The 26,227-nt window shown below is 40.2% G+C and overlaps 1 protein-coding gene across 3 annotated transcripts; it reads right to left on the reverse strand.

The window, feature by feature from the left end:
* Positions 1-944: 944 nt before the first annotated feature.
* SDHAF4 (succinate dehydrogenase complex assembly factor 4) lies at positions 945-25,207 on the reverse strand. 3 transcript variants are annotated; one of them, XM_082855794.1, is made up of 4 exons: positions 25,134-25,207; positions 14,066-14,215; positions 3,691-3,821; positions 945-3,281 (listed from the first exon to the last, which is right to left on the reverse strand). In XM_082855794.1, the coding sequence occupies exons 1-3, from the start codon at positions 25,195-25,197 to the stop codon at positions 3,712-3,714; spliced, it is 324 nt and encodes a 107-aa protein (XP_082711920.1). In that variant the 5' UTR covers positions 25,198-25,207; the 3' UTR covers positions 945-3,281; positions 3,691-3,711. The 3 variants fall into 3 exon arrangements, with proteins under 3 accessions (XP_082711920.1, XP_082711919.1, XP_082711918.1); XM_082855793.1 differs by having other exon boundaries at positions 945-3,285; XM_082855792.1 differs by having other exon boundaries at positions 945-3,821.
* Between the last annotated feature and the right edge of the window lie 1,020 nt (positions 25,208-26,227).

Here is a 26,227-nt window from a genome sequence, read left to right on the forward strand (position 1 = left end):
CCTGCGGGCCTGCAGCGGAGGGGCCTGGCAGGTGGGGCGGGGGGGCCTGAGGCCGTCCTCAACAGCTCACCCCTCACTGCTGATCATGCAAGCCAGCCTGCTCGGTGCCAGGTGTGGAGCTTCGCTTCGGCAGCGCGTCTGAAAATGTCAACGTTATTCCTGTCTGAAACTCTTCTTGCCTTTTACATTTTAATTACTCGTATAAATTTTGCAAAGTATCTGAACGTGGTAAAGAGTTTTGTTCTGTTATTTTGGCACTTGCTGAAGCCGATCCCCATTTCTAGTAATTCTCTTTAGATTTCCTCAAAACAGATTAAATGTAAATAATGTGGGCAGTTTAAGTGAATTTAATGGTTCTAAAAAGTACGTGGGGTCAGCCTTACATAGCCTGAAGTTCTTGGTTCATGTGCAGGACATGACGGCAATGCCTGTGGCTCAGCTTACATCCTTATAAAAATTACGCTAAAACCAGGACCGGTCTCAGACGTTTTGTGACCAAGCTTGTTTCTGGGTTAAAGCCTCCCAGCCCTCCTGTCTCCCCTTGGGCTGCACCCTGGCTAGACCTGCCCCACTTCGTCTTCCTTAACCGCTACCTACCTTTTCTAATCCCATGCCCCTGCAACCCAAGGGGAACTTTTTGTTACTTGTCTCTTATCAACATTAGAAACCGGGCTTCCCTGGTGGCGCAGTGGTTGAGTCCGCCTGCCGATGCAGGGGACACGGGTTCGCACCCCGGTCCAGGAAGATCCCACATGCTGCGGAGCGGCTGGGCCCGTGAGCCATGGCCGCTGAGCCTGCGCGTCCGGAGCCTGTGCTCCGCAACGGGAGAGGCCACAACAGTGAGAGGCCCGCGCGCGTACCGAAAAAACAAACAAACAACCCCCCCCCCCCAAAATTAGAAACCTCAGAAGATTCCAAATCTTTTAGTATTTTGGGTGGTTTAAAGAAAAATGCATTACTCTTTTATAAATAAATTCCTAAAAGAATTTGGGGCATTCTTATAGCAGTTTAAGGTTGATTTAGGATTATTTTATCTCGCCTGAGGGACCCAGCTGGCCCAATTCTAGAATACCGGGCCAGGAAACTTATTACAGGGGACATTGTGAGAAGGAAACAATACTAGCTTCTGGGCACTGAATGAGATCAGGCTGCAGGTGTTGAAGGAAGGTCAGTCCAGCAGGCTTGACACTACACACAAAAATGTCACAGTAAATAGGTGTAGTTCACACACATGCGGTCCCACAGGGAAAGAGACTCGCCATAAAGTAGCAGGAGTGGTATCATGTGCAGACAGAACATGGCAAGAGGGAACCTGCGAGCAGGAACTCAACTTAGTTGTTGATCACTAGGGAGGTGGCACTGGGAAGAATGCCTGCAAGGTAGTAGGGCTTCGTTTCTCCTAAGAAAGACAGGGCAACGGTTTGGCAAAGCAGGTCTGAGAGGAATTTTGTGTACAAATAATGAAGACAAGGATCCAGTTCATCAAACTGCAGGTCTTAAACCAGCCTAGTCACTGCTCCTGAGATTCAAGGCCAATGCCCTAGTAATAGCAGCTCGAATACTGTAACAGGTTCCTGTTGCTGCACAAGACATTACTGCAAACCCAGTGGCTTAAAGCAACAAACATTATTCACAGCTTCCTTGGGTCCGGAGTCTGGGTACTGGGTAGTTGGGTCCTCTGTTCAGGGTCTCACCAGGCTGAAATCAAGGTGTCGGCTGGAGCTGGGATCTCATCTGAGGCTCAGAACCCGCTTCCAATCCCATTCATGTGGTTTGCAGACTTCAGAGGCTTGTGGCTGCAAGAAGACCGAGGTTCTTGTTTTCTTGTTGGCTGTCAGCAGGGGAGCTTTCAGCTCCTGAAAGCTGCCTTCAGGAGCTAGTCCATGGCACTTTCACAACAGAGCATCTTACTTCTTCAAATCCAGCAGGAGAACCTTCCTCCAGTTGACTACAGTGGATTCTTACACAGGTAACTTGAGCCCCAGAATGACTATTCCATCATCGTTGCCATATAATGTAACTTAATCAAGGGAATGACTATCTCATCATATTCACATGCACACCAGGGAGAGGGAATCTCGGGGGCCACTGTGGAGTTCTGCTGGATGATTCACAACGGAGCCTACGTTTGTTGAGTGTTTATTAAATGCTCAGCACCATGCTGCAATTGGGGGTACAAAACTGAATGAAATAAGTCAGGAATATAAGACAGATAGGGAAGCCCACGGACTAATGGAGGATGCAGAATTGAAAATTAATTCTAAAACAAGTTAGTATGTCTGTAATAGTTGAATGTGGAAATGACACAGAAAAGATAGTCAAGGAAGTGAGGTATAGCTTGATAGGTGTTTTCTAGGCAGACAGTAAAGAAGAGGGCATTTCAGGCAGAAGGCATGTTTATCTACCCACACGTCTAAGAGGCTGTGAGTAGTGGGGCTTGACTGGGAAGGAGGGGCCTGAACAGATGTAAAGGGTCAGAACAGGAAGGACACAGAACTTAAGACTTCATCATGGACAGGAACCACCAAGGAACTTGTGAAGGGATATTAGTACATTAAGGTCACAGAGACCAAGTTACACAAAGATAAAAAAAACCGACGCCACAAAAATAAGAAAAATTTCAACATAAATAAGCACAAGTGAAAAGCAAAAGTCTCATACAAATTGATAACAAAAGACCAACATCCAACAGAAAATGAGCAAAAGATAAGAAAAAGCAATTAACAGAAGACACAAAAGGCTGATAAACATAGAGAAGAGTGTTTAACATCACTTGTGATTAAGAAAGTGAAGATTCAAATAGTGAAACATCATTTTCACTACGAAATTGTTAGGATAACAGATATACAAAACATGTATACTTACTTAGATTACTGAAGGACAATACGTCAAAGGGTAAGCAGGTGTAGAGGTTTTATAGACAATTCTTGTTTTCTTCTTTATACTGTTTTCTAAATTTCCCCAATGAACTTGTATAAATTCTTAAAATAGTACCTAACGTATTCATTTATTTTAAGAGAGAAAAAGCGTCTAATGAGAAACTGCAGTCCCTGTCCACCCAACTCGCCTCCAGAGGCAACTACGTTCAGCTTTTCTAGTGTGCACTGCTCCAGGTGGTGTACATGTATTCACTCATTTAATCTTCTCAACTGTCCTACGAGGTGGAACTAGGATTATCTCCAATTTACACATAAGGATACTGAAGCACAGAGAAGTTAAATAACTTACCCAAGGTCACATAAGCTAGTAAGGAGTGGAGCTGGGATCTGAACCCAAGTGATCTGGCTCCAGAGTTAAAGATTTTCTGCTGTTATGTGGCCTTACCGAACTATAATGCATTACTTAACTCACATTTATAAAGTCACTATTACCTAGCAAATGGCAATGAAATCATTTAAAAAAACGTTGTTTTACTTACATTTGTATCTTATAAGCAACTGATTAACTTAAACTGAAACATGATGAAATAAAAGTTTGTAGCTCTAATCATCACTTAAATATCCTAATACATTTAAATTAAAATTAATGTGCTAATATTTCCTCTTTCCTGATTTATAACAGCATATTTTCTTCCAAAGCTATCATATATATTTTTAAACACATTATAGAAATTAGATGACTTAAAGGATATACAGAAAGAAAATAATCAAAAATAAGTTAATTCAGATGTACACAATCAGAAAAAGATACTGAAGTTAACAAATATGTGGCTTAAAAATCAATACAGCGTCCTTTTCGTTCCCAATCTCCATATCGGGTAGGTTCTGGGCCCCTGGGTCCACCTCTTTCTTTGGTAACAGGATTAACATCATCTGGAAATTCTGAAGAAAGACAGAGATGTAAAAAAAAGCAGTCAATGGAGATGGGAAAAGCATTATGGTCAATTCTGCAGACGAGGCTGCAGAGCTGGCAGTTAACAGGCTGCATGCTACTGATGAGGCTACTACTATGCAGTCCTTAAACAAACTCTCCCCAGAGAGTGGTTCCTCTCCCCAGTTTGAGAAATCACTTTAGCATCCAATCTTCATATCCAATCTACTTTATTTCCTGCATTAGTGACTTAGAATTCTCAGAGGACTCTCAGGCACTCATCTGAGGAGTGGCTGGGTTAGAACAGAAGGAAAGGGGTGCAAAGAATACAGAGTACAAATCCACAGGGTTTGGAAGGTTTTGAAACAAGATTACTTTGATTCAATGCCTTATTTTTCTTAACAGTGAAGTGGGTACAACCATCATACCTGCCTTACTGTCTTGAGAAATAAAAAAAGAAATGCATGTAAAAGGTCTAGCACAGTGCCAGCTACATAAGAATGCTCAAATAATTTTAGCTATGAGTATTAATTTTCCTCATCATACAGTTTTGGCTTCAGCAACTGGTTCCCGGAAACTGCCATTTATGGGCATAACAGCTGTTATTATTGTTAACAGTGTATGTTCATAATAGGATTTTCCGTTTTGAGTCAGGCCCAATTCTGAGGACTTTATACATATTAATTCATTTAACCCTCATAATAATCCTTTGGGACAGGAACAATTATTGTTTCCATTTTATAGATGAGGAAGATGAGACTAAGTGATGAAACTGAGTTTGAATTCACACATTCTGGCTGCAGTCTTGCTCTTAGTACATACACTGTACTGATCTGTACACAGGAAGATCAGGAGAGGAACCAGCTATTTGAAAGAATCTCAATTCTTAAACAATGTCTAATCACTCATTCATTTTCTTTGACGTATAGGTGATTTACAATACTGTATTAGTTTCAGGTGTACAGCACAGTGATTCAGTTATTTTTACAGATTATACTCCAGGAAAAGGTATTACAAGATAAAGGCAATAATTCCCTGTGCTATATATCATTGTTGCTTATCCAATTTATACACAGTAGTTTGTACCTCTGAATCCCATACCCCTATCTTGGCCCCCCCTTCCCTCTCCCCACTGGGAACCACTAGTTAGTTTTCTATACTGTGAGTGTGTTACTGTTTTGCTACATACACTGTTTATTTTTTAGGTTCCACATGTAAGTGATAGAGTATTTGTCTTTCTCTGATTTTTTCACTAAGCATAATATTCTCGAGGTCCATCCACACTGTTGCAAATTTCATTCTTTTTAATGGCTGAGTAATATTCCATTGTGTGTGTGTGTGTATCTTCTTTATCCATTCATCTGTTGGTCGCTTAAGTTGCTTCCATATCTTGGCTATTGTAAATAATGCTGCTATGAATGCTGGGGTGCACGTATCTCTTCAAATTAGTGTTTTCATTTTCTTTGGATATGTACATAGTAGTGGAATTGCTGGGTCATATGGTAGTTCTATTTTCAGTTTTCTGAGGAACCTCCATAATGTTTTCCATATTGGATGCACCAATTTACATTCACACCAACAGGGTAAGGAGGGCTCCCTTTTCTCCACACCCTCTCTAGCATTTATTATTTGTTGACTTTTTGATGATGGCCATTCTGACCAGTGTGAGGTGGTACCCCACTGTAGTTTTGATTTGAAATTCTCTAATAATTAGTGATGCTGAGCATTTTTTCATGTGCCTGTTGGCCATGTGTATGTCTTCTTTGGAAAAATGTCTATTCAGGTCTTCTGCTCATTTTTGGATTGGACTGTTTTTTTATATTGAGTTGTATGAGCTGTTTATATATTTTGGATATTAACCCTGTGTTGGTCATATCGTTTGCAAATAGTTTCTCTCATTCACAGGTTGTCTTTTTGTTTTGTCCACGGTTCCTTAGCTGTGCAAAAGTTTTTAAGTTTAATTAGGTCCCATCTGTTTACTTCTTTTGCCTTAGGAGACAGATCCAAAAAAATATTGCTACAATTTATGTCAAAGAGTGTTCTGCCTATGCTCTCTTCAATGAGTTTTATGGCTTCAGGTCTTACATTTAGATATTTAGTCCATTGAGTTTATTTTTGTATATGGTGTGAGGAAATGTTCTAATCTCATTCTTTTACATGTAGCTGTCCAGTTTTCCCAGCACAACTTACTAAAGAGATTGTCTTCTTCCATTGTATATTCTTGCCTCCTTTGTTGTAGATTAATTGACCAAAGGTTCATGGGTTTACTTCTGGGATCTCTATTGTGTTCCATTAATCTATGTGTATGTTTTTGTGCCGGTACCATGCTGTTTTGATTACTGCAGCTTTGTAGTATAGTCTGAAGTCTGGGCGCTTGACACCTCCAGATTTGTTCTTTTTCCTCCAGATTGTTTTGGCAATTTGGGGCCTTCTGTGGTTCTATATGAATGTTAGGCTTATTTGTTCTAGTTCTGTGAAAAATGTCATGAGTATTTTGATAGGGATTGCATTTAATCTGGAGATTGCTTTGGGTAGTATGGCCATTTTAACAATATTAATTCTTCCAATCCAAGAGCACAGGATATCCTTCCATTTCTTTTATCAATTTCCTTTATCATTGTTTCATAGTTTTCAGAGTATAGGTCTTTCACCTTTAAGTTTATTCCTAGGTATTGTATTCTTTTTGGTGTGATTTTAATAGGGATTTTTTTTTTTACTTTACCTTTCTGATAGTTCATTATTAGTGTATGTAAAGGAAACATATTTCTGTATATTAATCTTCTATTCTGCAATTTTACAGAATTCATTTATTAGTGCTAATAGTTTTTTGGTGGAGACATTAGGGTTTTCTATATATAGTATCATGGATCTGCAAATAATGACAGTTTTACTTCTTCCCTTCACATTTGCATACCTATTTAATCTTCCTTGTCTGACTGCTGTGGCTAGAACTTCCAATACTATGTTAAATAGAAGGGGCAAAGAGTGGGCATCCCTGTCTTGTTCCTGAGTTAGAAGAAAGGCTTTCAACTTTTACTGCTGAATATGATGTTAGCTGTGGATTTGTCATAAATAGCCTTTATTATGTTGAGATATGTTCCCTCTATACCCACTTTGGTGAGAATTTTATAATGAATGGATAATGAATTTTGTCAAATGGTTTTTCTGCATCTATTGAGATGATCAGTTGGTTTTTATCCTTCCTTTTGTTAATGTGGTATATCACATTAATTGATTTGCAAATACTGAACAATCTTTGTGTCCCTGGAATAAATCCAAATTGATCATCATATACAATCCTTTTAATATATTTTTGGATTCAGTTTGCTAATATTCTGTTGAGGATTTTAGAATCTATGTTCATCGATATTGACCTGTAATTTTGTTTTTTTGTAGTGTCTTTGTGTGGTTTTGGTATCAGGGTAATTATTGGTGGCCTTGTAGAATGAATTTGAGAGTGTTCCGTCCTCTTCAATTTTTTGGAATAGTTTGAGGTGGTTAGGTATTAGCTCTTCTTTATATGTTTGGTAGAATTCTCCTTTGAAGCTGTCTGGTTCTGGATTTTTGTTTGCTGGGAGTTTTTAAATTACAGATTCAACTTTACTACTAGTGATCAGTCTGTTCAAGTTGTCTATTTCTTTTTGATTCAGTCTTGACAGGTTGTATGTTTCTAGAAATTTATCCATTTTTTCTAGTTTGTCCAATTCATTGACATATAACTGTTAGTAGTGTTCTCTTATGATTTTTTGTATCTGTGGTTTTTGCTGTTCCTTCTCCTCTTTCATTTCTTATTTTATTTGGGTCTTCTCTCTTTTCTTCTTGGTGATCCTTGCTAAATGTTTACCAATTTTGTTCATCTTTTAAAAAAAACAGCTCTTGGTTTTATTGATCTTTTCTATTGTTTTGTTGATCGCTATTTTATTTCCCCTCTGATCTTTATCTCCTTCCTATCGCTGACTTTGGGCTTTGTTCTTCTTTTTCTAATTCTTTTAAGTGGCAGGTTAGGTTGTTTACTTGAGATTTTTCTTCTTTCTTGAGAAAGGCCTGTACTGCTATAAACTTCCTTCTTAGAACTACTTTTGCTGCACCCTATAGGTTTTGGAGTGTTGAATTTCCATTTTCTTTGGTCTTGAGGTATTTTCTGATTTCCTCTTTGATTTCTTCATTCACCCATTGGTTTTTTAGTAGCATGTTGTTTTAGTCTCTAAGTATTTGTTCTTTTCCCATTTTTCTTTTTGTAATTGATTTCTAGTTTTATACTGCTATGGTCAGAAAAAATGTTTGATATAATTTCTATATTCTCACATTTTTTTGAGACTTGTTTTATGGCCTAGCATGTGATCTATCCTGGAGAATGTTCCATGTGCACTTGAATATAATGTGTATTCTGTTGTTTTTGGATGTAATGTTCTGTACATATCTGTTAATTCCAAGAGGTCTATTGTGTCATTTAAGACCAGTGTTGCCTTATTGATTTTCTGTCTGGATGATTTATGCATTAATGTAAGTGTGGTGTTAAAGTGCCCTACTATTATTGTGAATTTCTCCCTTTTTGTCTGTTAGTATTTGCTTTATATATTTAGGTGCTCCTGTTTCAAGTATTTATGTTAATGATAACATCCTCTTCTTGTATTGATCCCTTTACCATTATATAATGCCCTTCTCTGTCTTTTGTTACAGTCTTTGTTTAAAGTCTACTTCATCTGATATGAGTATTGCTACCCCCACTTTCTTGTCATTTCTGTTTGCATGAAATAACTTTTTCCATCTTCTCACTTTGTCTGTGTCTTTGGCTCTGAAGTGAATCTCTTGTAGGCAGCAAATAGAAGGGCCTCATCACCCTATGTCTTTTGATTTGATTATTTAGTTCTTTGACATTTAATTTCTGATAGGTATGTAGTTAATGCCATTTTATGTTTCCTAGTTGTTTTTCTATTTCTTTGTTCATTTCTTCTTTTCATTTCTTCTCTTGTGGTTTGATGATTTTCTTTAGTAGTATGCTTGTATTCTTTTTAGTTTTATCTACTGTAGTTTTGATTTGTGATTACCATGGGATTCATATATGTTGACCTGTAACTATATCTACTTGGTTTGAACTGAGTCATTTAAGTTCAGATGCATTTGAAAAGATCTACAGTTTTTACACCTCTCCCCTACATTTTATGTTTTTGATGTCATATTTTAGATCTTCATGTTTATCTCTTAACTGTTTATTGTAGTTACAGTTGCTTCTACAATTTTTTTAAGTTCATCTCTTTCTTTTTAATTCCTTGCCAAACAGTCAGTAACAACCAACAGATATTATTAAGGTTCTGTTTTCCAGCCCTTCCCTTACAGCTACAAGTTCATTAGGTATGTGGGGTCTATGTCCCAGGTCACTGCAGGCAACAGTTAACCAAATGCTTTTACAATTTTTTGTTTTTAATCTTTGTACTGGCTTATTTAAGTGGTTGATCCTCAGTCCTTACTATATATTTGCCTTTCCTATCAGGATTTCCCCTTTCCTACAGCTTACTTCTTTTCCACTCAGAGAAGTCCCTTCAACATTTCTTTTAAGGTAAGTTTAGTATTGATGAACTCCTAGCTTTTGCTTATCTGAGACGCCCTTTATCACTCCTTCTATTTTAATGATAATCTTGCTGAATAGAGTACCCTAGGTTGCAGGTTTTCCCTTTCGGGACTTTGACTATATCGTGCTGCTCCCTTCTGGCCTGTAAAGTTTCTGCAGAGAAATCAGGTGACAGACTTATAGGGACTTCCTTGTGTATGACACTGTTTTTCTCTTGCTGCCTTCAGAATTCGAACTTTTGCCATTTTAATTATGATATGTCTTGGTATGCATCTGTTTGGGTTCATCTTGTTTGGACCCTCTTCCTGTACCTCGATATCTGTTTCTTTCTTCAGATTGTGGAAGTTTTCAGTCACAATTTCCTCAAATACATTTTCAATTCCCTTCTCTCTCTCTCTCCTCCTTCTGGGCTCCTTATATGTTATCCCAGAGAACTCTTAGACTGTTTTCATTTTTTAAAACTGCCTTTCTTGGGCTTCCCTGGCGGCGCAGTGGTTGAGAGTCTGCCTGCCGACACGGGACACGGGTTCGTGCCCCGGTCTGGGAAGATCCCACATGCTGTGGAACGGCTGGGCCGGTAAGCCATGGCCGCTGAGCCTGTGCGTCCAGAGCCTGTGCTCAGCAGCGGGAGAGGCCACAACACTGAGAGGCCCGTGTACCGCAAAAAAAAAAAACAAAAAAAAAAACTGCCTTTCTTTTTGCTGTTCTGATGGGGTGATGTGCATTATTCTATCTTCCAGATCACTTATGCATTATTCATTCCTTCTAGTGTGTTTTTTACTTCAACTATTGAATTCTTCATTTCTGATTGGGTCTTTTTTTATATTTTCTTGTTCCTTGTTAAAAAACATTGCTGTGTAGATGTCTTCCCCCTAATTCAGTTAACATTCTTATAACCAATGCTTTGAATTCTTTATCTAGTCAACTGTTTCATTAGTGGTTTTTTCAGGGGTTTTCTACTGCTCTTTCAATTGAGAGGAGTTCCTCTGCCTTTTCATTTTGCTTAACTTTTCCTGCCTCTGTGAATTTAGGTGAAAGTTACCTTGAAGGAGTGTTCTTATGTAGGAGTGTCCCTATACAGACTGCGTGTGCCCAATGCCTTTTGTGGGAGAACTGAATTTGACATGGACGCAAATCATGTCTTTCCTCAGGGTGTGCTGACAGCTATCTCCTTGGTAGGAGGTGGGCCTGCTGGTGGAGGGGCTAGAGCTGGAGCCAGGTGTGGGGCAGGACTTCCCCTCTGCTAGGTGGCTGTCACTGTCCTATCAGGGGTGGGGTCTGATCCCAGGTTGCTGGAGCAGAAGCCCTGAGGGTCAGGCATGAGCTGGCTCTGTTCCCAGTAAGTGGGTCTTTTCCTCTCTCCTTGCCCCAGAGCAGGAAGTGCTGAAGTGAGTGGGGCCTGTGTGGGCTCTCCGCTCATGTCAGCCTCAGAGGTCTGAGCTGTCTCTGCTTCACTGCCTGTTCAGGTGCACATATTTGTTTCCCATGCTCCACTCAGATGCAGCCTCGGTACAAGTCCACTTTGACCCTCTCAGCTGATCACTGCCCCCTAGCCCGTCACCTCCATCTGGCTGTGGAGCCACACTGCAGAGCTGCGGGGGGCCCGTGTGGACTCTCGGCGTGTACCAGGAGTGAGCTGTGGCAGGCCAGCTGCTGTCAGAGGTCTGGGCTGCTTCTGCTGTGCCACTTGAGTAGGAGCCGACAATGGCTGCCGCTACCCCTCCCAGGCTCCACCCTGGGACTGGGTCACCGCTGTGTCCCACGGCTGAGTCTTCTTCCTGGTAGTGGCTGCCCCAGAATGAGAGTTGGCTTGGCTTGGGGCTGGGGTGCACGATGAGGCAGCCGCAGGGCTTGGCAGCTGCTGGAGCAGACCTCCCTCTGCCCTGCCTTTGGGCCAAGCTTGCGTGCGCCCTCCTCACAAGCGGAGTCCAGGTCCCTCTGCCCTCCTGGAAGTCCCAGTTGCCCTCCAACCGGCCAAGGGGGCTCGTCTCCCCTGTGGAGGACGCCAGGACTAGGGCACCCGATCTGTGGTTCTCAGCACTCACTGCCCATGGTGGGTCTCCGCCATGGATTCTCCATTTTCTTCTGAGTCCTCTCCCAGGGGCACAGGTCCTGACCTGATCACTTCCCTTCCTACCCAATTATGTGTGGATATTTTTTTACAGTCTTGATTGTACCAGGGTCTTTCTGCTAGTTTCCAGTGAAATTGTTCCATATGTAGATTTTTTTTTTTTTTTGGGCAATACGCGGGCCTCTCACTGTCGTGGCCTCTCCCGTTGCGGAGCACAGGCTCCAGACACGCAGGCTCAGCAGCCATGGCTCACCGGCCCAGCCGCTCTGCAGCATGTGGGATCTTCCCGGACCAGGGCATGAACCTGTGTCCCCTGCATCGGCAGGCGGACTCTCAACCACTGCGCCACCAGGGAAGCCCCTTTGCCCATTTTTGAATTGGGTTGTTTTCATTGTTGTTGAATTGTAGGAGTTCTTTATTCTGGATATTAATTCTTTTCAAATATATGATTTACAAATATTTTCCCCCATTCTGTAGGTTATTTTTCTCACTTTCTTGATAATGTTCTCATATGAACAAAATTTCTTAATTTTGTTGATGTCTTATTTATCTATTTTTACATTTGTTGCTTGTGCTTTTGGTGTCATATGCATGAAATCATTGTCAAATCCAGGGACATGAAGAGTCTGCCCAATTTTCTTCTAAGAGTTTTACAGTCTTCCCTCTTAAGTTTAGGTCTTTGACATATTTAGAATTAGTTTTTGAATATGGTGTAAGGTAAGGGGTCCAATTTCATTCTTTTACATGTGGATATCCTGTTTTCTCAGCACCACTTATTGAAAAGACTGTCCTTTTCGCCATTGAATAGTATTGGCAACCATGTCAAAAATCAATTAAGCATATACGTGAGTGTTTATTTCTGAGACTGCTGCTTTTGTGTGAGACATTTTAAGGAAATATTTCCTCTCAGATTTTTATGCTTAGCTAAAACCTTTGAAGAGAAATTTTACCTCTAGATTAATGGCAACTTTTTAAAAGCCTCCATCACCTTGGCTGGTTGATCTGGTTATAAGATTGGGCTTGGCAGAGTGCTATAATCTGAAATATTTAATGAATGAGCAAACCCAAACGCTTTTATATTCTAGGAAGAATTCCAGACACAGGTCCCTGTATCCTCTACTGGTATCTTCTTGCCTAGGATGCTTCACTTCATAGATGGGTTAGCGCTCATGAGACTGGAAAAACCAGACAAGCAGGGCAGCCTTGCCAAAGTTTCAAAGTGGTATGTTTACATTTATGCTGTATGAAATGCTATTTTTTGAATAGCTAATATCTGCACATTTTCCACAATTCAAAGGTACAAAAGGATATAGCATGAAAATAAAGTAGTACTTAAAAAAAAAGCTTTAAGACATGAAACAAATTTTATATATACTGAATACAAAATAATGTTTAGTCTAGCATCCCTTCTCCCGCCCAAAAACCTCTTTATTCTCCAAAACATCCCCTTCTCTTTCCCCAGCCATGTAGTTACAGTGAGAACAACCACATTTTCACCAGGCCACTGGCCACTGGTTGATTTAGCTGTGGACATCTGATCCAAGGTAGGCCAAGGAGCTCTCTTCTTAAGGAATCTGAAATCAGGACTAAGAAATTGTATTTTCAGTCTTGTTGTTCTCTTGAACTGAGTAGCTGCTAGGAGCAGTTACTTTCTGCCCAGTGGACTCAGAAGGGAGTATGGAGACAGAAAACAATGAAGAGTAGGTACCAAAGACAAGAGAAGGAAGAACACCCTGGTTTCCATATAGTGTTTAGTCCTGAGGTCCCAGTCTTCTTCTAAGGCCCAGCAGCATTACTGCCCTAGGGAGCCTCACTTGTTCCCTGTACCTTAATAACAGCATACCCTACCTTCTGCTTAAGTCTGTTCAAGTAAGTTTCTGTTATTTGCATCTTAATTCATATATTTTGCCATGCGAATAATGGGGTGTAATAAATAAATTAATCAAACATAATCAATCACTACCAGGGACCTGGAAATCTTTTTTTTAACCCATACATACTGACAGTCAATTCAGTAAGTCCCCTACTTACGAACCTTCATGATGCAAACTTTCAAAGATATGAACGTGCATTCCATCAACATCAGGGGTGAGTGAAAGTGCAGCTTGCCCTCTGTCTCCTATTGCTGACAATCCTTCAGCTCTACCATCTCCTACCTCCTCTCCCTCCTCCAGTCAGTAAGTCTTCTTGCCTGTTCACTTGATGCCAGCCCCTGTGTGCCAGCTGTTGTATTGCACTACTGTACTTTTCAAGGGACTGTACTGTAAGATTAAAAATGTTTTCTTTGTTTTTCTTTGTTTTTTATGTATTGTGTGAAAAGTATTATAAACCTATTACAGTACAGTACTATATACCCGATCGTGTTAGTTGGGTACCAAGGCTAACTCTGTTGGACTTACGAACAAATTGAACTTACAAATGTGCTCTCGGAACAGAACTCGTTTGTATATAGAGGACTTACTGTATGGTAATTTTATTCATTGTTGAAATGTTCTTTATTACTGTCAATGAAGAATTATAAACGATAACATGCTTTCTTCCTTTCATTTGCTTCTCAATGACAGAAACACTTTCTTTGAGACCAAAAATTAAGAGAGGAGGTTTACTCTACTCACTTGTCAGTGGTTCTTTCTCTAAATTGGAATCTTCTGGTGCATCAAAACGACCTTCTGGTAACTTTGGCTTCTTAAGGGGTTGTTTGATGGGTTTGGATTTTTCTCCTTGAGAACTTATTTTCCTCAAAGAATGACACAGAATGGGTGATCCTAGCAGAGTGAAGACAGTGAAAAAATAGGAGCTGTTCATTTATTCTCCTTCAAAATGTAACACTTTTACTTATTTGTGTTAAGCTTACATATTCACAGTTATCAAAATTAACAAGTACAGAAGGACACAGAGTGACAACCCTTCCCTCTGCCCCTATCTTTCAGACGGCCAGTTCCTTTCCTTGGAGGCAACCAATGCTATCAGTTTGAAAAGAAGAGCTTTGAAATGAGTTAGTTAACCATTATCAAAATTGCAAAAACAGATATAAAATGCAGATTCCTGGGACTTCCCTGGTGGCGCAGTTGTTAAGAATCCGCCTGCCAATGCAGGGGACACAGGTTCGAACCCTGGTCCAGGAAGATACCACATGCCGCGGAGCAACTAAGCCCGTGTGCCACAACTACTGAGCCTGCGCTCTAGAGACCACGCTCCACAACTACTGAGCCCACGCACCACAACTACTGAGGCCTGCACGCCTAGAGCCTGTGCTCCGCAACGAGACACCACCATGATGAGAAGTCCGTACACCGTAACGAAGAGTAGCCCTCGCTCGCCGCAACTAGAGAAAGCCTGTGCACAGCAATGAAGACTCAACAAGGCGAAAAATAAATAATAAATTTATTTTTAAAACATTAAATAATAAAATAAAATAAAATATGGATTCCTGTCTGAAGCAATGCCAAAAATACCAGGAAACAGATCATTAAGAGTAACTAAGTAGTAGGAATTTTTCAGTGACAATATTTACTATTTAAATCTCTGTAAGTCACAAGGCACTGTATTTAGTATTCTTATATTTAAATCCTAATCATGCCCCTCTTTTTCTGCCAATTAAACATCTTAAACTGTATTGGGCACCTGCAATTTATAAATGAGCTCACTTTCTAGGTTACAATGAGAAAGGTAAGCTTTCAGTATTATGGAAGTTATCCAACCCTTGTTGAGATAATGTTCAGTAAGGGCAAAACCACTCTGAAAAATGACCTCAGGGTTGGGGTCTTCAACTTCCTGAAGGAAGAGCTTTAGAGGCAGACACAGGTGGGTACCAGTTCTGGTCACACCACTGTGGCAGGCACAGTAATGGCCCCCAAAGAGGGTGAGAACCTAATATCTGGAAACTATGTGCAGGCTAGGTCACATGGTAAAGGAGAATTAGGTAAGAGATGGAACTGAAGTTGCTCATCAGATGACCCTGGACTAGGTAGACTGTCCTGGATTACCTGGGTGGGTCCACTGTCATCACAGGGGTTCTTAAAAGGGGAAGAGAGAACTGGAAGAGAGAACCAGAGAGGTGGCAGTGAGAGACAGACTTGATGATGTTGCTGGCTCTAAAGATGGAGGAAAGGGCCACCAAGTCCAGGAACTTGGGCAGCCTCTGGAAGATGGAAAAGGGAGGAAACAGATTCTCCCCTAGAGCACCCAGAAGAAACACAACCCCAACACCTTGGTTTCAGCACAGAGAGATCCATTTCAGACTTCTCACCTCTGGAATTGTAAGGATTTTAAAGCCACTAAGTTTGTGGTAATTTGTTACACCAGCAATAAGAAACTAAAATACTTACCAGTTGTTTGACCTTTGTCAAGTTATTTACCCTTTCTAAATCCATTTCTTCCCCTCTAAATTGAATATAACAGTATCTACCTCATGAGGTTACTAAATAGATTAAACTGGACAATTCAGGCAAAGCACTTAGCACAGTGACAGACTGCATCTATTATTGTTATTATAGAATTATCTGGAAGGTCCTGATAGCATTACACGTAGTTAGGATTTTCTTTCACTACATGTATTTTATTCATATTCCAACAATGACTATATCACCCTACCCCCCGCTTTAAAAAATTATATATATATATACACACACACACACACACGCAAATATATACGCACAAGTATTTGTATGTATATATGTCTCCATGTATGTGTGTATATATATATATATATATATATATACACACACACCCTCCACAGCCAATTTGGAATTTACATTGACATGTTTGTAAGATTACATAAAGTTAACATTACATACAAACTGCATTAACAATTTCAAAATAGTATATCAGGCTGTTAATTTGCACATACACTGCATATATCTCAGTGTCTAGCAACTTTGTTGATTGTCTGAATGTCCAATTGTAATGCAGATTAGTCTTCAGCCAACAAAATTCAAGGATTAAGAAAATAAATATACAACTGAATGTATTAAGAAAGCTACGACTTACAGAATTAATATAGACTTCTCCCATCTAAATACTCACTTACATAAAATACTTCACATTTATGATACTAATTGGCTGAGAAGAATCTGTGAATCAATAAAAATTTCTATACATATTAAAATAAAAACACTTACCTAAAATTTTAATGTATTCATTGAGTTAGACTACAGACCATTCTGCCTTCAAATTTCCACTTCAATATTTAAGGGCATATTTTACTTTTAATTATGTCCTCAAAATAATACTTAGTTAAGCATGCACTAAAAATCAAAAGAGAAAAACCTGCAAAAAAATATCTTGTAAAGCTGCATTTATTTTTATTAAGAAACTATATGGGGGCTTCCCTGGTGGTGCAGTGGTTAAGAATCCGCCTGCCAATGTAGGGGGCATGGGTTTGAGCACGGGACCAGGAAGATCCCACATGCCGTGGAGCAACTAAGCCCATGCACCACAACTACTGAGCCTGTGCTCTAGAGCCCGCGAGGCACAACTACTGAGCCTGCATGCCTCAACTACTGAAGCCCAAACGCCTAGAGCCCGTGCTCTGCAACAAAAGAAGCCACCGCAATGAGAAGCCTGTGCACCGCAACAAACAGCAGCCCCCGCTCACAACAAGTAGAGAAAGCCCTGCGTGCAGCAACGAAGACCCAACACAGCCAAAAATAAAAATAAATAAATTTATTTTAAAAAAATTATATGGGTAACAGAAATATGAGTTTCTGATCGTACTAATATATTTCATATAATAATCTGTTCATTTTTTGTGGTTGACTATTTAGAAAAATATTATATTGAAAATGTTGGTGAATATAAACCATGCACAACTGAAAGACATTCTAGGTTCCAAATCACACGGATGTCCATGCTTGCCACTATTATTCAACATACTTTTGGAAGTCCTAGCCACGGCAATCAGAGAAGAAAAAGAAATAAATGGAATACAAATTGGAAAAGAAGAAGTAACACTGTCACTGTCTGCAGATGACATGATACTATACATAGAGAATCCTAAAGATGTCACCAGAAAACTACTAGAGCTAATCAATGAATTTGGTAAAGTTGCAGGATACAAATTTAATGCACAGAAATCGCTTGCATTCCTATACACTAAGAACGAAAGATCAGAAAGAGAAATTAAGGAAACAATCCCATTCACCACTGCAACAAAAAGAATAAAATACCTAGGAATAAACCTACCTAAGGACGTAAATGACCTGTACTCAGAAAACTGTAAGACACTGATGAAAGAAATCAAAGATGACACAAACAGATGGAGAGATACGCCATGTTCTTGGATTGAAAGAATCAATATTGTGAAAATGACTATACCACCCAAAGCAATCTACTGATTCAATGCAATCCCTATCAAATTACCAGTGGCAGTTTTTACAGAACTGGAACAAAAAATCTTAAAATTTGTCTGGAGACACAAAAGACCCCCAATAGCCAAAGCAGTCTTGAGGGAAAAAAACCAGAGCTGGAGGAATCAGACTCCCTGACTTCAGACTACAGTACAAAGTTACAGTAATCAAGACAATATGGTACTAGCACAAAAACAGAAATATAGATCAATGGAACAGGACAGAAAGCCCAGCGATAAACCTATGCACCTATGGTCAACAAAGGAGGCAAGGATATACAATGGAGAAAAGACAGTCTCTTCAATAGTCGTGCTGGGAAAACTGGACAGCCAAATATAAAGGCATGAAATTAGAACACTCCCCAATACCATACACAAAAATAAACTCAAAATGGATTAAAGACCTAAATATAAGGCGAGACACTATAAAACTCTTAGAGGAAAACATAGGAAGAACACTCTTTGACATAACTCACAGTAAGATCTTTTTGATCCACCTCCTAGAGTAATGGAAATAAAAACAAAAATAAACAAATGGGACCTAATGAAACTTAAAAGCTTTTGCAAAGCAAAGGAAACTACAAACAAGATGAAAAGACAACCCTCAGAATGGGAGAAAATATTTGCAAATGAATCAACGGACAAAGGATTAATCTCCAAAATATATAAACAGCTCATGCAGTTCAATATTAAAGAAACAAAACAACGCAATGAAAAAATGGGCAGAAGACCTAAATAGACATTTCTCCAAAGAAGATGTACAGATGGCCAAGAAGCACATGAAAAGCTGCTCAACATCACTAATTATTAGAGAAATGCAAATCAAAACTACAATGAGATATCATCTCACACCAGTTAGAGTGGGCATCATCAGAAAATCTACAAACAACAAATGCTGGAGAGGGAGAAAAGGGAACCCTCTTGCACTGTTGGTGGGAATGTAAATTGATACAGCCACTATGGAGAAGAGTGTGGAGGTTCCTTAAAAAACTAAAAATAGAATTACCATATGATCCAGCAATCCCACTACTGGGCATATACCCAGAGAAAACCATAATTCAAAAAGACACATGTACCCCAATGTTCACTGCAGCACTATTTACAATAGCTAGTTAACGGAAGCAACCTATATGCCCATTGACAGACGAATGGAGAAAGAAGATGTGGTACATATATACAATGGAATATTACTCAGGCATAAAAGGGAATGAAATTGGGTCATTTGTAGAGACATGGATGGATCTAAAGACTGTCATACAGAGTGAAGTAAGTCAGAAAGAGAAAAACAAATATCGTACATTAATGCATATATGTGGAACCTAGGAAAATGGTACAGATCAACTGGTTTGCAGGGCAGAAATAGAGACACAGATGTAGAGAACAAATGTATGGACACCAAGGGGGAGAAGCGGCGGGGGTGGTGGTGGTGGTGGTATGAATTGGGAGATTGGGATTGACATATATACACTAATATGTATAAAATAGATAACTAATAAGAACCTGCTGTATAAAAAATAAATAAAATTATATTAAAAAGAAAAGCAAAAAAACACGTGGACACAAAGTAAAATGAAGAACCCAATATTAAAGGAAGATCTAAAAAAGCAGTCAGATCAAAGACATATTACTAGTACAGGAATAAAAATTAGACAGATGACTTCCCATTAGCTATAATGAAAGCCAGAAGAGATAGAGCTGTGAGAAAATGATGCAGCCATTGAAACTACTTTCAAGAACAGGAGAGAAATAAAACCATATTTTCAGATTAAAAATAAAATACATATTTAAAAAAACCACAGAACTTTATCACAAGACTGTCACCAAAGGGAACTTCTAAATAATGTACTTTAAGAAACTGATCCAAGGACTTCCCTGGTGGTGCAGTGGTTGAGAATCCACCTGCCAATGCAGGGGACACAGGTTTGAGCTCTGGTCTGGGAAGATCCCACATGCCACAGAGTAACTAAGCCCGTGCGCCACAACTACTGAGCCTGCACTCTAGAGCCCACCTAGAGTCCATGCTCTGCAACAAGAGAAGCCACAGCAATGAGAAGCCCAGGCACCACACTGAAGAGAAGCCACCGCTCGATGCAACTACAGAAAGCCCGCATGCAGCAACGAAGACCCAACGCAGCAAAAATAAATAAATAAATAAAAATTTTAGAAGTTGTTAAAAGAGTAAATCCTAAGCGTTCTCATGACAAAGAAAATAAATTTATAAAAAGAAAGTGATCAAAAAAGTAAAGTGTGAGATAAAATAGAAGATAAAAGTTTTATATGTTGACTGTATAGAAGTGCAATAACAGTATTGATTTGTGTTACTACACAATTCCACCTAACATACACACAACAAACACACACACACACACCCCCCTAAAAGGCTGAACAACAGAAGTGGAGGGTGAGTGAATTCAAAGCATTTTTAAGCTTTGTACTGTTTAGGAGGAGAATAAAGATATTAATTAACTTTCAACTTCCTTAAGCATGCATTTAGATTTCAAGGGTAACCAATAAAAAGCAGTGTGTATCTTCCAAAGCAGTGTGTATCTTCATTTTTTTCCTGTTTTTCCAGCAGAGGAAACAAATGAAAAAAGCAAACACTGAATTCAAAGTATGACAAATAGAAGGTGTGAAAAATAAGATGGTAGAAATAAAGCCAATTTTATCAGTAACTATAATTGTAAATCGACTGAACTCTCCAGTTAAAAGGTATGCTGTTGGACTTCAAAATAAAAACTCACCAAAATCTAGCCATATGCTGTTTATATGAAGAGAACCATTACCATGGTTCAAAAAAAAAAAGGGCCAATGTTATGGACGGAAGGTTTGTGCCCAACCCCCCCCACATTCATATGCTGAAATTCTAACCCCTGATGTGATGATATTAGGAGGTGGGGCCTTTGGAAGGCAAGTAGATCATGAGGGTGGAGCCCTCATAGTGGATTAGTGCCCTTATAAGAAAGGCTATGAGAGTTTGCAGGGTCCTTCTGCTCTCTGCCACATGAGGATACAAGAAGAAGACAGCCATCTGCGAACCAGAAAGCAGGCTCACACCAGAGACCAGATGTGCTGGCACCTTGATCTTGCTCTTTCCAGCCTCCAGATCTGTGAAAAACAAATGTCTGATGTTTAAGCCGCCCAGTCTACGGTACTTTGTTATTGCAGCCTGAGCTAAGACATGTGAGATGCACCATTTCCACATCTTCTAAAAAAAAGGGGAACCCACAGAAAATGGAACGAAAATAAAAACAGTAAGAGAAGAAAATAATAACATAAATAAAAGACATAAAACTAAGAGGATCAACAAAACCAAAAGTTGGTTCTCTTAAAAGACTAAAACTACTGTGAAGTCTTTGGTAAAGCTAATATGAAAATGACAACAACAAAAACAAAAACACCCAAAAAAACCAAGAGAAGGTAAAATATATAATATGAGTAAGAGAGGAGTACATAGCTACATAGAACAAAAGTTTTTTAAAAACCCCAAACCAGGAACTTTATGCCTATATATTTAAAGTATAGAAAATGAACAATTTTCTCAAAAAATTTAACTTATCAAAACTGACTTTAGAAGAGAAAATCTGATAAATACCACAATAATCATTACAAAAATAACCAATAATTTAAAATCTTCCCTCAAAGAAAAGGGCAGGTCTAGACAGTTTTGTAGGCAATCTGTAGCAGACACTCAAGGAACAGAGTATTTCAATCTTAAAAAAAAAAAAAATCTAATATAGAAGAGAAAAGGATGAGAAGACTCTTGAATTCATTGTAAGAGGCTAGAATAACTTTAATTTCAAAACCAGAAAAGGAAATTCCAAGACAGGAAAATTACAGGCCAACTTCTAAACAAAATATTAGCATACCAAACCCAACACTAAATTAATAATATAATCAACCTGATCAATCTGAATATTTTCTAGAAATGCAAGAGTGATTCAGCACTAGAAAAATTTATAATTCACCAACCCACCATATTAAAGGAGAAAAGTGAATTAACAAACAAGATGAAGAAAAATGAATTAGTAAATTTCAAGATTTATTCTGTCTTAAAAAACAGACAACTACATAAACAAAAAACCCCCCAAATCCTTCTAGAAATGGCAAGGGACTTCATTAACCTAATAAAGGGCACACCTACAGCTAATATTACATGATGAAATATGAACATATTTCTTTTACAATTATGAACAAGTATGCCTATCACCACTTTTACTCAACATGGTACTGGAAATCTGAGCAAGGACAGAGAAACAAGAGAAAAGAAAAAGATATAAAGATTAGAAAGGGAGAACTGGATTTTCATTATTTGCAGGCAATATTTGTGTCTACCTAGCACTGCCCCACCAAAATCTGCAAAAAAATTATTTAAATTAATAAAGTAATTTAGCCAGGTTACTGGACACAAAATCAATAAATAAGTCAACTGTGTTTCTATACATAAGCAGCAATCAGAAAATGATAATCTTAAAAAATATCGAGCAGTTGTAACCAAACCCCAACAGGAACTTTTTTTTTTAAGAATTTTATATGGAAAGCAGATATCCAAGAATAGCCAAGACACTTCTGAAAAACAAGATGAAAGGACTTATCCTACTAAATATCAAGAGTTGTTACAAAGGCATGGTCATTAAGATAGGTGTTACATCACAGGAACAGACAAATAGATCAATGGAACTGAAGAGAGCCAAGAAATAAACCCGCGTGCATATGCATATGTAAACTTGATTTATGACAGGGGCGTTACATCGCGGGGGCGGGGGGGGGGGGAAGGTCCAATATATGGGCCTGGGACAACTGGTTACTGACATGGGAAGAAAGTGAAATTGGTTTCCTGCCTCACACCATACATGAAAATCAATTCCTGGTAGCATAAAGGCTTAAATATAAAAAGTCAAACTATAGACCTTTGAGGAGAAAATACAGAATATCTCTACGACCTTAGGGTAGGGAAGGCTTTAAGAAAGACCACAAAGCACAGACAATAAACAAAAGGATCAAGACAAGATTATAATAAAATTACGAAGACCTGTTTATCAAAAGACACCTTTCCTTTGAATCTGTGTGACTGTACAATCAGATCCATTATTTTGTTCTGTCTACTGCTGAAGATAATTTTTTTAAAAAAGACACCATAAGAGTAACAAAAGCAGTCCACAAACTGAGCTTGAGCTTGTATGGCCGTTAGCATAAGTGAGGCCATCTTGGGCCCATACAGGCTTTCTGCTGACCCTACCCAGGACTGTACTGCGAAGTCACTCACTCTCTGTTGTCAAGGGCTTAGCAGTTAATCGACATTGTTCAATAATCATTTGGGTCAGGTGGCCTCTATACTCTGTTAGTCCCCAAACAATGAGGAAAACCTTCGCTGACATATTCCGGGTACCCACAAGACCAGTTACCTACTCATAAATCTTAGGAACGCACTTCCTGTTTCCAAGCACATACCTCCATAGTCTAGGTCAACTATAAAACTGTCCCAATGGCCCCCTTGGTGGTTTGGAGGGCGGCTGTTAATTTTTCCTGACGGTTGCCCGCCTGCTCTCAGCCTTTACAGGTAAGTTACCCTATGATAAACTGATTCACCGATTGTATGAACCTGCCTGCCGGGTTTTTCAGTCTCAAGATGCCTTCTCAGTTCAGTAAGCACTTTTCCTTCCCTCCGCCCTCAAACAAAGCTATTTGCCATTTACATAAGTAAAAAAGGTATAGTATAGTGGTCAAATACATGTAAAGAATATAAATAAGAAAGACAAACAACCCAATAAGAAAATGAAGAGATATTTCATAAAAAAAAGCGAAAAACTTTCGAAAAGATGTTTAACTTCTCTAATCAGAGAAACGCAAAATTGTAATGAAATACCGTTTCAACACCCTATAGGCAGACAAAAATTAAATTTTCTGATGCTATCCAATGTTGGCAAGTATGTGGGGCAACAGGAACTCTAATACTGCTGGTAGAAGTATAAATAGCCAGTAGGAATGGAAAATGCCTTTACAGCTTGCCATCATATTGTAAAACTGAACAGGCCTATGCCACATACTCCAGGAATTCAACCCCTTGTGCAAGTACACCTACAGTGTACACAAGATGTGTAGCAGTCAATCCTGGTGCTTCTAGAGTTACACACTGTCCACTGAGAAGGGGAAAGGAAAAACGTATGATACACTCTCATAACTCAATGAATAATTACAGCATCACATATCAACATGGATGAATCTCAAACCAGTCAGGTGAAAAAAGCAAGTAAAATAAATACAAATGGCATGGAGCCCTTTCTGTAAAGATCAAAAGCTTGCAGTCACACAACTGCATCAGGAAGCAGGTAGCAGGTAGCCGCTTGGCAATGGAAATATTCTATTTCTTAAACTGGAGAATGGATTCACAAATGTTGGCTTTGCTTCACAACTCACATGTGTTATGTAAATTTTTGGTATGAAACACTTCATTCTTAAGTTTTGAACATTAGTGAAAAAGGGATATTGAATGAACACACAACGGAGCTTCACAGTTATTACCTCGAGGTTTGAACAGTATGGGACTTTTACTTTATATATTATTCATTTCTGGATCATTTAAAATTTTTACAACTTAACAGGTAGTCTGTCTGGGGAGAGATGATTACAGAAAGGAAAACAAACTTTATAGGAATCTGGGGCCCATCAGGAGGAGGGGCGGAACTGTCTTCAACTTAACACAATTTTTCCAGCGTGTCCTAAATTAAAACTAGGCTTAGCATACTCTGTGGGTTAAGGCTGTAATATTTTGAGAAAATTTTCCAGCAAAAATGGGTTTTACAAAATTGGTTTTTACTGAAAGCATGCATACTTTCTCAGGAATAATTCCTGGCTTCACCTAATTTTTATTATACTTATTAGCCTTTGGCCCACTTTTCCAAAATTCTGCACTTTTCCACTTCTAGTACTGTAGACTGCCACAGATCTTTTTCGCTGTAAATAAACTAAATAAGCAAATGATGAGTCCACTGCCGCAGGGCCCGCTTTTCCACACTCTCCACGCGCACCAGATGCCGCGCGCCCTGCGAACCCCCCAGGACTCAGGACGCCCGCCCCTCTTCGTGGCCATCGCGGTGGCCGCTGGCAAGGAGGCGTCCGGACAGCGGGGCCCAGCGACTGTCCAGCTCCGGTCCCGCCCTGAGCTCGGGCGGCAAGGACCTGCCGGGGACGAGCGCGGTGGCCGTGCAGGACACGAAGGCTCGGCAGGCCCGGGGCCCCCGAGCCCGCGACACGCCGCTGCCCCGCCGGACGCGTTTCTCGCGGCATCCGTGCCTTCGCGACCCCGCCCGCGACCTCGGCCCCGGGACCGGGCGCCTTACTTGCCGCTCTCCACGCTGTGGCCGGGATGTGGCCCAGCAACGAGGTGAAGCCCAGCACAACCATGACGCCAGCTCCCGCGGCGTCCGCAACAGCCGCGTCTTCCCGGCACGCCCCGCGGGAAGGGCGGGGCTGCCTGGGGGCGGGGCCTCCGCGGGGCGGGCGGGGCCTCCGTAGCCAGCGCCGGAAACCCGCGATCCCGCACCTGGCTGTATGCAGGAAAAAGTGGAGCGGCTCGGCCTTATCATGAAGAACAACCCAAACTACCCTGAAGCTCGTGTTGATGAAAACCTCAAATCATGGCTGAAGTTGGATGAGGGAATGCTTCCGTTTGTTCCTCTCAATTTGAGGCGAAGGTCTCTTGGAAGCTCGCTGTTCCAGTCCACAAATAGTGGGCACCTTCTACTCTTTTGCCTGTGCAATAGGCTTCTTTCCCCTCAGTTCTCCGTCTTTATTTTTTTACATTTCTGCTTGTTCAGTGAACTCTGACCCACTGACCAGGTGGCCTGGAAGATGACGTTTGGGTGCAGCGCAGAGCAGAAGGCTCTCATCTGGTCCAGCTGCTGGGAAGGAGAGCTGCGCATCCGCCCTCCGGTTCCAGCGGCTCCTGCCGTGTTCGGAGCACGTGTGGCAGGTCAGGAGGCTTCATGGGACCTGTGGAACGTCTACACAGAATCACACCGGAGTCCTTCGGGTTTTTTTTTTCTTCCTTCATTCCTTCCTTTTTTCCTTTTTTCGGAAAGTTCTTGGCCAGCTCTTGGGCCCCGGTGATGTCTGACCGAGTAATATCAGGTGGCTGTATAATTTGAGTTTCTCATCACGAACCGGAGTCATCTGGTCCCCCTAGATAAGGACTCCTTTCACCAGGAGGCAGTGGTATATTCGGAACGCGGCCAGAGCCAAAACCCAAGCAGTTTTCATTAGCAGGTAGCTCGGTAGCTTACATACACACGTCACCCTTAGTTCATATGTACAGTTTAGTGGTGAGCTCCTTGTGACCAGCTGACAGAGGAAAAAATTCAAAGCTGGATTACGGAGGGCTTTGCTCAATATACTGACCAGCTGGCAAATGACTGCTTTGGCATTTCGAGCTGCA

Source organism: Leucopleurus acutus, assembly GCF_964270905.1.
Source record: "Leucopleurus acutus genome assembly, chromosome: 15".
In the NCBI taxonomy this organism is placed as follows: domain Eukaryota; kingdom Metazoa; phylum Chordata; class Mammalia; order Artiodactyla; family Delphinidae; genus Leucopleurus; species Leucopleurus acutus.